At 38.9% G+C, this 12,326-nt stretch overlaps 1 protein-coding gene across 1 annotated transcript; it reads right to left on the bottom strand.

Annotated features, from left to right (window-relative positions):
- Window positions 1-1,708: 1,708 nt before the first annotated feature.
- NDUFA5 (NADH:ubiquinone oxidoreductase subunit A5) lies at window positions 1,709-6,238 on the bottom strand. Its single transcript, XM_040549745.1, has 5 exons — window positions 6,126-6,238; window positions 5,636-5,680; window positions 3,553-3,669; window positions 2,753-2,818; window positions 1,709-1,897 (listed from the first exon to the last, which is right to left on the bottom strand). Exons 1-5 carry the CDS (start codon window positions 6,174-6,176, stop codon window positions 1,796-1,798), a joined length of 381 nt encoding a protein of 126 aa, XP_040405679.1. The 5' UTR covers window positions 6,177-6,238; the 3' UTR covers window positions 1,709-1,795.
- Between the last annotated feature and the right edge of the window lie 6,088 nt (window positions 6,239-12,326).

Here is a 12,326-nt window from a genome sequence, read left to right as displayed (position 1 = left end):
TTGTGAAGACTAATTCAGTATTTTGGATATAGAAAATTATCTTGAGAGACACAAGAGAAACGTTTATAGACCAGCAAAATCATTGCTAATATAAAGTAGGAAACATAATTAATGAACTCATAGGACAGCAAAATCACATGGCCAATGCAGCTTTAGAATTAGAATTCAGCTACTACCTGAGGAAATAACTGAAAAGATTGCAATGTTTTACTACCCTCCCACACATTACCAACCCAAATGTGGTGGTGTTCTGCCCCCCTGCCCCCCCCCCCCCCTTTTTCTCACATTAGCTTAATACTTATTACGTAAGACTATTTGCCTTAATTTCTCATCTGAAATGGTTCACCCTCATTCAGGTTTATAATCTTTAGTATTTCTCATGTGGAAATTTTGTTTGCAAGCTTCAGCGAAGTCTTCTTCTGGAATGCCACCTAGTGGTTTTATCTCAGAAGAAACCAGCTTTTAACTTCTCCAAGGCTGAAAAAGCTATTAAAACAAGCCAAGGAATTAAATATTTTGAAAAATATTAAAATTCTGTAATTATTGTAACAACCTGTGGGGAAAAAAAACAACACTAATGATGCAGCAAAAATAACTGCTAGAGTCAACAGAAGCAGTACGTAGCTTATGTAAGCTATACCTAATGCCTTTTCTTCTGTGTGTCCTACTCCCTAACATCTTAATTGTATGAAGTATTACATAAGAGATGTAATTAACCATTAATAATGAAGCCACAGGTAAACTGATAGTCCTAGACAAGATACCTATTAAAAAGTATTTAATATAGGACAGCAGAACTGTCAAACTTTAACAAGCTCCAGATTTTTGTCAAATAGCTAGCTGTACTCTTATCTCGGAACTTGCATCAAGCTTGTAAATGGTACTGAAATGGTACTGAAAAATGTGAATAAAGACAAACCTGCACAGTGTTCTTAGATCTAATTTGGGTATTTTTAATTAGGGCCCGTAAGCTTAAATTCCTAGGCAAGTTTTCAAGCTGCAGATGTGCACTCTCCATTTAAATGCTTGCAAGAAGAACTTAGCCAGATGTGTCAAGAAAAATCTTTTTTTCCCAGTTATTAATAGTAATATTCCAGGTCTGAATCAATATACATATAAATCCATAAAGTACACGTTTATACACAAAACCTTTATAAAAGCAAGTTATGTACATACAAAATAAAGAGTGATACTAAAGTTTCTGCCATGTATATTATGATAAGTACGGTAACCTACCTGCTAATCAAGTAACATGTTCCTGCTGTCACCTTTAGGGCTGACATCTAGCACTTCCCTGAACCAGAATTACTGTTCATGTGGCCAGTGAAGTCAGCCAGTTCAAGACAGTGATCCAGATGAAAACTAAAAAATATTTATTTTTGGTAAGCCTAGTTTTAGTATGGCATCAGTTTCCTAATCCTGTGGCCATAAAGACCCTGATACTGGCTTTAAGAAAGTGGCAAGAATACAAAATCAGCAGTGAGAGAGAAGGGTAGGATCATACTTTCCTACAACTTTGATTTTGATTTCAAATAATATTCGTATGTCAACATGCATTTGTATATCAACAGATACAGATAACAACAACAGAAAGGAAATGAAACAAGTTTGTACAGCACCAAAATTTTCTTACAGCCATTTTTGCAATAAATTAGAAAGTCTTCAGATTGCTAAATACAAGCAGACATTAAGACAAAACATATTTTTATGAAGTAATTTTAATTTAAAGGTTAACTGTCAGTAACAATAGATCATTTAACATTTTTGAATTTCAAGAAGTTACACCATTTGAATATTATATTGGCCATCTCCACTGGTTAGAAGGCGGTTCTTCAACTAGAGGCTCCCATGGTTTCCACTGTAACATTTTTCTTGACAGGGAAAGCTCATTTTCAGCCTATTGAGAAAGACCATAAACAAAGTAAATTAAAAAAGGGTAGATTTAGATTAGGTATCAGGAAGAAATTCTTTACTCAGAGGGGTGCAGCACTGAAACAGGTCACCCAGAGAAGCTGTGGATGCCCCATCCCTGGAAGTGTTCAAGGCCAGGCTCGATGGGGCTTTGGGCAACCTGGTCTAGTGGGAGGCGTCCTTGCCCGTGGCAGGGGGGTTGGAACTGGGTAGTCTTTAGGTTCCCTTCCAACCCAAACCTTTCTATGACTCTATGAAGCTTTAAAAATCTATATAGAATATTAAGTTACCTTTATTTCAATTCATCATCTCAGTGATGTATTACTACCTATCACAGTCAGGGACTACCTCAAATTTTAACTGTGCATTTTTTTTTAATGGAACTGAGTAACTTTATTTTTTTTTTAAATGTATTGAGTACCCCTGTGGGATTCTCAGTCTGTTCACCTAGTCATTCCCAATGACTACTTCATTTTAAATTCATCCCTGGTATTTCCCAGTCTATTTGAATTATCCCCCCATATCACTCAGCTGTCTTCTGTATTTTTCAGTGATTCAGACTCTTTAAGAAGCAATCTAAATGTGCATGGTATATATGTAAGCATAATACAGCGAACATGAGTAATTGTGTTCATTTTTAAGATGGTCATCCCATCCACTATATGACAATTCATTTCCAGATTCTTTAAAAAATACATATACCATGTATTTATTTTTTGTTGTTTGTTTTACAGTAAAGAAAAACACAGAAAAGCGTCAAGTTCTGAACAGAAACTCAGCCAAAGGAACATTCAAAACTACTGTTCCAACTTGTACCCAATTTTAAGTTCTTGTGTTTTACCTGTACAATGACTTCTTCTATTTGACCACTATTCAGTTTGTCTTGTAGTTTCTGCACATCAGTTTCCTGTGTATTCAGATGTAAATATTCAGTTTTATTGAAAAGTAGAAAGAACAAATACATCACAAAAGCACTAATTTAAACTGATTTGAACAGATATTCTAGCATACCTCAAAACTACCATCTAATTAGCTAGCTTCTGTGATTTTACATTATCTAAGAAAAGCACGTGATTTTTTTTTAATTGGAAACAAAACATCAAGCTCTCAATGATAAATACTAAAATGTAATACTATTTAATGACATCCAAAGAAGAATTAACAGCAAAGGGCTGTAGCATGTACCTTCAAAAGTTTTTGTTTGATCTTAGTTTTTGAGAGAATATATGCAGCCTTCCAACAGTCAAGTTACACACACGTTACCTGTATTGCATAGTTTAATGTACCAAAACGTATTTTAAAGTGTCAAAGGCAAAGGTTGTGCTAATATAACATATTGGTAAGAGGAAAGACATTTTATATGCAAATGCATGAAAGCTACCACTTAAAAAAATCTTCAAAAAAAAAAACCCAACTATTTTCTTCTGATTTTCAGACAATATCAGTAAGATAAGTTAATTATTTTTAACGTACCATCAAAACATTCCAGACAATAACAAAAAAGACCTCAAGACTTTGATTTTTTTCTGAATTGATACCCCCAAAATTATTTATACTCCTGGAAAACAGACATTTTGAAAATCATTTTCTCATCCTAAAATGTTTTCACATGTGACACTTATGAAACAGCGCTGTACTTACTGTTTGCACCAAATTAAGCCGCTGATTTACAATCTGCTCAGTGTATTTCCTATACGCTGCATCTTTGGGAATGTTTTGCAGAACACCAAGGATTTTAGCGTACAGTATTCGCAGGCGCTGAAGTGGTCAAAAGATATGGTTAAAATCTGCAACTCCAATTATCTAACTACTTAACCTATTAGCTAGCACTCTTTTGTGCTGCAGGTAGTTAGAGTATTCCATCTAGAAATAAGATTAACAAAAGAACCAAATCTGAGCCACAGAATTCTGTCTTGAACGGGATTGGAATTTATCAGGACCAAACCACTAACAAATTCCTTGAAAAAAACAAGCTGAAATTTAAAGTATATTTGATGCAAAACTGAAACAACAGAAGCCGTAGTTCTAATGACCATTATTTTCACAAATTAGATATGCTCATGACTAAACCATTAGCTTCTGAAAAATTACCTGGGAAAGATATAAAGAAGCACATAACCTATCGCAGCATAACTTAATTTTTGTTTGTTTTGGGGTTTTTTTTTGGACCTTTCCTCGTGCTGGTGCAAATTTTTGAGTCATATCCAGACTCAACTAAAACCTGAAACTTCTACTTCTGGATTTAAATGCAGCAATAAAGGACACATTAGCATGATGAAGAAATTAAGCTTTTGTTATGTTGACAGGGTAACTGTCTAACCTAAGTGGAACAGATGCACTGTAGGAACAACACGCAACAGAAGTGGAATACTGCAGACATAGATACAAAGAAGAGAACACAGAAAATGACACGAGGACTGGCGCAGTATCTATAATTTATCTAAAGCATTATTGATTTATTTGCTTTGGACCTTAAATCCCTGCAAGAAACAGAATTTAATAAGTCCACCCAGAAGGTGCCTGACAAGGTTGCAGACTAAACTAGAATCATTTGCACAGAACTATACTGTTTGTCACAATGATTCTTTATGACATTATTCCTAAATATTGGTGGCACGCATTTTTTGAAATAGAATTGTTGCATAGTAGGAAGTTTTAATGCACAAGGAGATTTAAGAATTACTCAAGTCCTTTCAAAGCTCATACCTCCTGATCAAGAAAACAAGATGTGGCATGCTTTCATTACTGACCCTGAGGAGGTAAAAAGAAAGCACCAAGCTTCCAAGAACCACTGAAGTATTCCAATCTCAACAGTGTCTTGCCCAGATGGGCAACTGCATCCTAGGCTGCATCAAAAGAGGAGTGGCCAGCAGGACACGGGAGGTGATGGTCCCCCTCTGCTCTGCCCTTGCGAGGCCCCACTTGGAGTGCTGCATCCAGGTCTGGGACCTCCAGCATAAGAAGGATGTGGGGCTGTTAGAAGGGTCCAGAGAAGGGCCACAAAGATGATCACAGAGCTGAAGCAGCTCTCCTGTGAAGAAAGGCTGAGAGAGGTGGGGCTGTTCAGCCTGGAGAAAAGAAGGCGGCTCTGGGGAGACCTCATTGTGGCCTTTCAGTACTTAAAGGGGGCTTACAAAACAGAAGACCAACTTTTTATTCAGGCAGATGGTGATAGGGCAAGGGGGAATGGTTATAAACTAAAAGAGGGAAGATTGTGATTAGGTGTTAGGAGGAGATTCTTCCCTCAGAGGGTGGTGAGGCACTAGAACAGGTTGCCCAGAGTTGTGGATGCCCCATCCCTGGAGGTCTTCAAGGCCAGGTTGGCCAAGGCCCTGGGCAACCTGATCTTGTGGATAGCATCCCTGCCCATGGCATTGGGGTTGGAACTAGGTTATCTTTAAGGTCCCTTCCAACCCAAGCCATTCTATGATTTTCACACAGCTGTGCAAAGCCAGGTTGGATGGGGCCTTGGCCAACCTGGCCTAGTGGCTAATCCACTAGACCCATGCTAAGCGATTCTATGATCATAGGCCCTGATCCTGCTTTGCACCAAAGGCTAGCCTCTATAGGATAAGATTAGCCTGCAGGATTAGAAGGTTTTTGTAATCCACCATTAAGTTCGTACTACTTTAAGGTACACAATGAACATATATTTGAGTACATAACAAAAAAGGCTTTGCTCTCACTGACAGTTTGCATTAAATACAGCCAAGCCACAACATACCTCATGAGGATTTTCAGCTACAGCCAATCCTACGAGCCCAGTGGTCTGCACAGAGAACATAAAAACATTTACTATACTAACGCAGCTATTTATTTCGCTGTCTCCCTGTACACCTGACTCAGACCCCCCTGTGCCACTAACCTCTCTCTCCCACCAGACGCATTTCCTTCCACAGACCTACAGCGCCAAACTGAGCTGCCGGTGCCGTGCCCCCCACCCCACCTCCGCGCACCCAGGGCTCGGGCAGCGCCCCCAGGCCCGCACACCGCCCCCGGCCCTGACCCTAACCCTGACCGAGTCCTGTCCCCGTCCCCACACCAGGCCCGCCGCCGGCCACCTCCGGGGAGGAGACCCCGGCCCCGCACTCCCCTCAGAGCCCTCCTCACCCCCCCATCGCTCCCTCCCCGGGACCCCGCAGGGCAGGGCATGGCCCGGGGACGGCCCCCCCCGCAGCAGGGGACGGGACGGGACCACCTCAACGCCCCCTCACCTTCCTCAGCGCCCCCGACATGGCGGCGCAGCCGGGCACCGCCGGGCGCATGCGCGGCGCCGAGGGCCTGAGGCGGGCGCGTAGAGGACATGGCGAAGGGCGCCGGGCTGCGCATGCGCCGCAGCCGCCTGGAGGCCGCTCAGAGGGCCCGCGTAGTGCCAGGACCCAGGGCCTGTGCTCGCGCATGCGCAGTTGGGGTGTAGTGGGGCTGGGTGCTGAGGGAGGTGGGGTGATGCGCATGCGCGGGGCTCGGTCAGGCACCCCGGCTCCGGTCCGCTGTGCTCGGCAGTGTGGGTTCGCCGGCTCTGCTCCCCGTTTTAAATACAAGCACGTTTAATAATTAGGGAAGGTGTCCACTTGTAATTGCCAAATAAAAAGCTTGTGGAAGTTTCTTGGGCATCGATTGTGTTTTTCTACAACATAGATGTGAAAAATACATCTTGCTAACTTATTACTGACAGTGTATAACAAAACGTTTATACGTCTGGGAATAAGGTTCAGTTTGGAGATAATGCATAAGCATCCAAACAATCAGAATTAAAAAAAAATAAAAAATCTTAAAAAGTGGTATGTGTGCGTAGGGTGATCAGATGGTCTCCCTGAGGTTGGTAACTCTGCCTTGCGAGCAGCCCCCAGGCTGGGTAACGGTTCTGGGCTCCATTTCATAAGCAGAAGTGAGCACATACCTCTCAGGAGTTTTGTCCATGCAATTGGTTTGTCTAGGAATGGTATTAGAAGTAACTAATTAGCTGCAGAATCCAAAATAAGGTTCACTGTAGCAGACTATGACAAGCAGGCAATCACAGAATTAACGTGTGTGAGAAAAGAAGTAAAATGCAGAAAACAAAGCTGTTAATTAAGAGACTGGCGATAGACTGAGAGAAATTAGCAATGAAGAGACATTTACAATTATTGGTGGACATAAACATAATGTTCATTTAAAGATCCATTGTACTAAGACTTATGTTTACGGCCTAGCTGCTAGTTTAAAGGGTGAGTTTTGCACAGTGAGTAAGATGTGATAATATTTTCATTCTGACTTTGTATTGTATTTACTCCGAACAAATTTTTCTTTGGAATTCATTTGGCCCATGTTTAAGTTTTGCTTTTCTAGAACTGGTAATGAAAACCATCAAACCGAGCTTCAAAGTATCACAATTTTTGCTGAAATCCAGCCTTATAGTGAGACAAGAGCTATTTCAGTTGTGTTACCAAAGCAAGGTGATTAACATGGTTTCTATCCGAATATGGTGTTTGTACTTCTGCACTCTTGAACGTAATTTTAGAGATTGCATCAGAGATATCTGAGGTGTCTGAATGTGTCCTTTCTGAGGCATTGGTAATCTCTCTCTTTCCTATCAAAAGGATTTTTAAAAAGTCTTTTAAAAAGACATTAAAAAAAATCAACCTTTTTTTATGGTACCATCCCTGTATTTTGCACGTCGCTGTGGGGCTCCAACCAGATGATCTAACTCCTGATTACATACTGACTACAGCACAAATTGTTCTGTGTTCTTTATCTGAGTTAGCTCGGTTGACTTCATTCAAATACAAGTTCTTATCATCTGTTTAAACAACCCAAGCATGTAGTGTCCTTGCCACATCCTAGAACAGAAAGTAAAAGCTAGTAGTTTTCACTAGTGTGTTGATAAATCAGTTTATGAAATTAATCTGGAAGTGATACAGTATGCCACATTGCCAAACTCAGTTTCAGTACGTCATTTATTTTAAAACATTACAACTCTGAGGCCATAAATACCTACAAAGTACCATTGGATAAATCCATAAAACAACTACCTTTTCTGTGGGTGTGGGGGAACACAGCATTTCATAGTTTATTGTCTGTTTAGCCCGAGGGATTCCGTTAGGGATGTTATCCTGCACATTAATATACAGCACGTAGGCACACTCAGAAGGCCTTGCTATAGCTGTGGCTTCCCTTCCCTTTTTTGTCTCACCAATGAATATCTCAGTGTAAAGTCTTGCAAATTACTGTATGATTTGATATCTGGACAAGAGTCTTATTTCATTTATTCGCCCTTTACCTCCATGGTAAATGTAATGGAACATAATTCACTGGTGGATATATACCATACCTTGTAACTATGTAAGATCAGAATCAGACATGTTTATGCAGCAATGCAAAACAGTATTAAAAATGAAAAGGAAAACAATACCATGCTTATATTATGGATATGTATTAGTTCTGATAGTGTCCTGGTAACATAAAAGAAATGAAAGAACAAAAGGTAAGCAATTAAAATGTTTATGTTCTTTATATATCTTACAAAAGTATGCATTTTAAATATTTTTAATATATAAATATATTTCTGTTCTTACCAGCTTTTTGCCAACAGTACATCAGGATCTCATCATTGTTCATGTTTGCTTCTGTTGAACTGAATGTTTTTTGCAGGCTCCCAACACTTATCTAGGTAGCAGTAGCAAAAGGAGTTGGAATTAATATTATTTATCATCATCAAGTTATTTTCTTGATCTTGTGTCCAAAGATAAGATGTGTGTAGTGCCTTAGTTAAGTACATAGTTTTGTAGTTTTATAAACACAAGTGAATCGTGGGTCAATGGAGCTCTGACAGTTTATTCTAGCAAGAGTTAACAGTGTAAAATTTCATTTTATCAGAACAGCTAAATCAAGCGTATGTCGGAAGTTTATTGTTTTAATTTGTTGTGTTACCTTTTTGTTGATTTGTTTTGGTAAAGATAGTAACTAGTTTGGTTAAAACAAAAGCAAGACAGAGGTCTTGCATCAGTGATATGACTGTCTAGCTAGAGAAACAAAATCCAGCTTCTTCCACCCTCCTATGATTTAACTTGCTGAGCATTGCTGTTCTTCATGGGTTATTCTACATTTATATCACTACTGTCGGTGGTGCTGTGTATTTTTCTTTGTCCAATTTCAAGTTACTGGATTTATAAAGTTTCGCATCATATCAGCCTCAGAGATAGTGATTATCAGTATAGATGCATAGATATAGATATATGTCACTATATGTAGATTATGTATACATGATCTATCTAGATTATGTATCTATAGTGATAACCACCATCTATAGACAGAATCTACAAGTAGTTAAAGGCTAAACCTTCTGAGATTTCTATTTATGTTATGTTACCAGATTTTGTTAATGTACTCCTTGAGACTAAGTTGGCAATTACCTTATTTTCTTAATGAGAGTTGTTGAACCAATGAGGGCACAGATAATCTTATTATTACCATCCAGAACCCGTGTTACATTTGATGAGATTTTAGAGAAGTCATGTGTAATACTTTCCTGTGGGTCGAGTCTGCTTGTGTTACAGTTGTACAAGGTCAGACCTTAATTTATCTAGCAACTGCGTATTTAATTTTAGAAATATCACAGGACACATCAGCTCGCAGGGCACTATTCCTGGCTGTTCAAAATGCAGGCCCCAGAGTAACAGTGGCAAGATAATGGGTTGAAAAGGTGAGAATATATGTTATGCTCGCCAATTAAACTAACAGTGAAGTAGTTTAAAACTGTAATATTTAATAGACTGAGTCCAAATGTAGACTGCTATTAATTATTTTATTGCTATGAATAACATCTTTGCATGTCTAAGGGTCTTCTATTAATAGAGAGCAAAGCTAGGATTGTCTAGTTTATTTTAAGGATAAGAAATGAGAATAAAATTAACACACCTAACATAAACTTCATACCCACACATCTAAAATGATAAATGCTTGACACACTTCTTTCCAAGGAAAGACTCAATAACCATGAACTGCAATTTGTTCAATTTTTTTTTTTTCAGTAAAAACAATGACTTTAAGATAGCAAAACTTTTTTTTTTTTTTCCTTTCTTATAGGTGAAACAACAGTAAGTAATATCTGTTTTTTTTTCAGGTAGAAATGGGAAAAAAATAGCAGAAAACTATCAGACTACTTCCAATGTTGTTTAAGGAAAATATTAAATATAAAAAACTTGCTTAGAAGGCATTTGCAGTTATTTGTAGAGATGTAGGGCCGAGGTCTGGTAACTGCAAAACCTCTGTAGTTGAATGGAAGAAAATTTTGCTGCTGAGCTTTGTAGCCTTTTCACTGCTGCGTCACGTAAGAGGGACGTTTCTGCTGCTGCTCAGTGAACCAGCCGTGCTGTTTTATGGCACTGTGATCCGGTGGAACACCCACGCTTCTGTCGGACCTTGTCACCTTAGCACTGCATATTACCAGCAGTGATATAGCAAATGAGGCTCTCGAAGCATTTACAGACCTCGAGCAATGTGTTCAGCACTTGTGCTGTGGTGAGCCTTTTACCTTCTACTTACTCTACCACGTCAGTCTGTTGCTACCTCAATAACTTGATTTTATGATATATTGATATGTGTATATATATATTGTGGAATAAGATGGTTTGAAAACAGCACACACAATGATTTTAAAACACTACTTACTTAACACCATTCTGGTTAAGTCTGTGTTCAAGCAGAGCTCCGTGTTGCCCGTGGCATTATCAGTTCTGGGGACTACAGCGAAGCAGGATTTAGCTGACCAAATGGGTATGGGAGTTGTACGACCAGAAAAAAAAAAAAAAGAAAAAAAAGAGAACAAGTTTATGTGACGACTGGTTTCTTCCACTAATCTTTTGGAGATAAAGTAGAGGTAGACAGGCCATATATTTTTCCGAAAATAAAAGGATTTTCTTGCTAAATGGCTATCCTGCAAGGTGCTCTGTGCTCTTAGTCCATTTTGGAATCAGTGAAGTTGGACAGTATTAATTGATCAACTCACAAGATTAAACCATTTGTGAACCTTGTCATAACAATACTATAATATACCGAAACAGCCTTTTTTCAGATAGCTTTCAATGTGAGGGCCTAATCAAAACCCTATGTAAGTCTTCAAGAATCTTTCCATTCACATAATTTGGCTTTGGTTCAGGCTCCAAGGCAGGTATAATGGGATGGGCTGTAATGTAATAATAAGCATTCAGGCTGGATTCCCCTAAGGACTGCAGCTTCAGTAGGGCTTGCAGGGCATGACGGTCCACCCGTGTGGATCTGATGCAGTGACCATGATTTCTAAAAAAGATGCTTCATAAATTTCAGCAATGGCATGGAGTCCTCAGGTATAGAAGGGTTTCAAAACATGAGGAAAGGTGTGAAGAAAGGCAGGGTAGCTTCCATTTGCCTTTAAGCTGCTGTGCTGGCAACAGGAAATTATGAATGATACATGTTTCTCCTTAATAAATTAACTTGCCTAAGTTAACTCTGTAGTCTCATTAGGAATACCTCCCAGTGAAGTACCAATTTATTCCAAAATGCACTTTTCTTTCAGGTGATGGTAGAAGAGATTGTAGGTAAGTTTACTGAGATACTTTAAAAAATACTAGTCCAAAAGAGACCCTGCTGCCTAACAGGTTTGTCAGTCTTCAGAACAGTGTACATTAGCAGATTTCAACGTAAGCATGTAAGGGGTTACATGATGAAAGCTTTAACGTGCCATCAAAATTAGGAAAGTGCTTGTGAAGATGAGAAGATAACATTCATGAAAGAACCTTGACTCGGAATTCCCTGCCTGTCAACAAAGTGCATTGCCAACAAGAGATGAGGAACAGGGGCTCAGCTTTGTGGCCTTATTGGTGATTAAAAAAAAAAAAAAAAAAAAAAAAAAAAAAGCTCTGATTAATAAGAAGCTCATGGCAGCATTTAGAAAAGATATGGTCAGCTGCTTGGTGTTCTGTAGCCTTTTGAAGTTTCTATGCTTTGTATTACACCTTGGTAGGTTGATATGGGGTATCTTCCTTTACGCATAAAGCAAAGCAAAGTATAAAGAAAAAAAAATCTTACTAATTTGTTTTTGCTGCAATAAATGCCATAGGCTTTCATAAGTTTGATTTGATTATAAGAGTTTCAAAACATTGTTACCAGTTTTTATAAATACAAATAAGATCATATTGTCCTGCATCATGACAAGGTGCTAAAGTTCTCAGCAACTCCAGAAATCCCTTTTTTTTTTTTTATTAAAAAGTCTACCTAAACTTCAGTATGCCAGCACATGACTTCCACAGCTTCTGCACACACATGCATGTACAGTAGATTTAATATCAGGAAGCATGCGAAAGGCTTTGGTACCAGTTGGTCTGCGTTGTGCTGACCAAGTGGTCAGCAGTCTAGATTGCATATGAAATCTTTTGGACTGTTATGATGAAGCCTCGATT

This window comes from Cygnus olor, chromosome 1 (assembly GCF_009769625.2).
Source record: "Cygnus olor isolate bCygOlo1 chromosome 1, bCygOlo1.pri.v2, whole genome shotgun sequence".
NCBI classification, from domain to species: domain Eukaryota; kingdom Metazoa; phylum Chordata; class Aves; order Anseriformes; family Anatidae; genus Cygnus; species Cygnus olor.
Note: the sequence above shows the minus strand (reverse complement) of the source record. Positions and strands in the feature narration are given on the sequence as shown.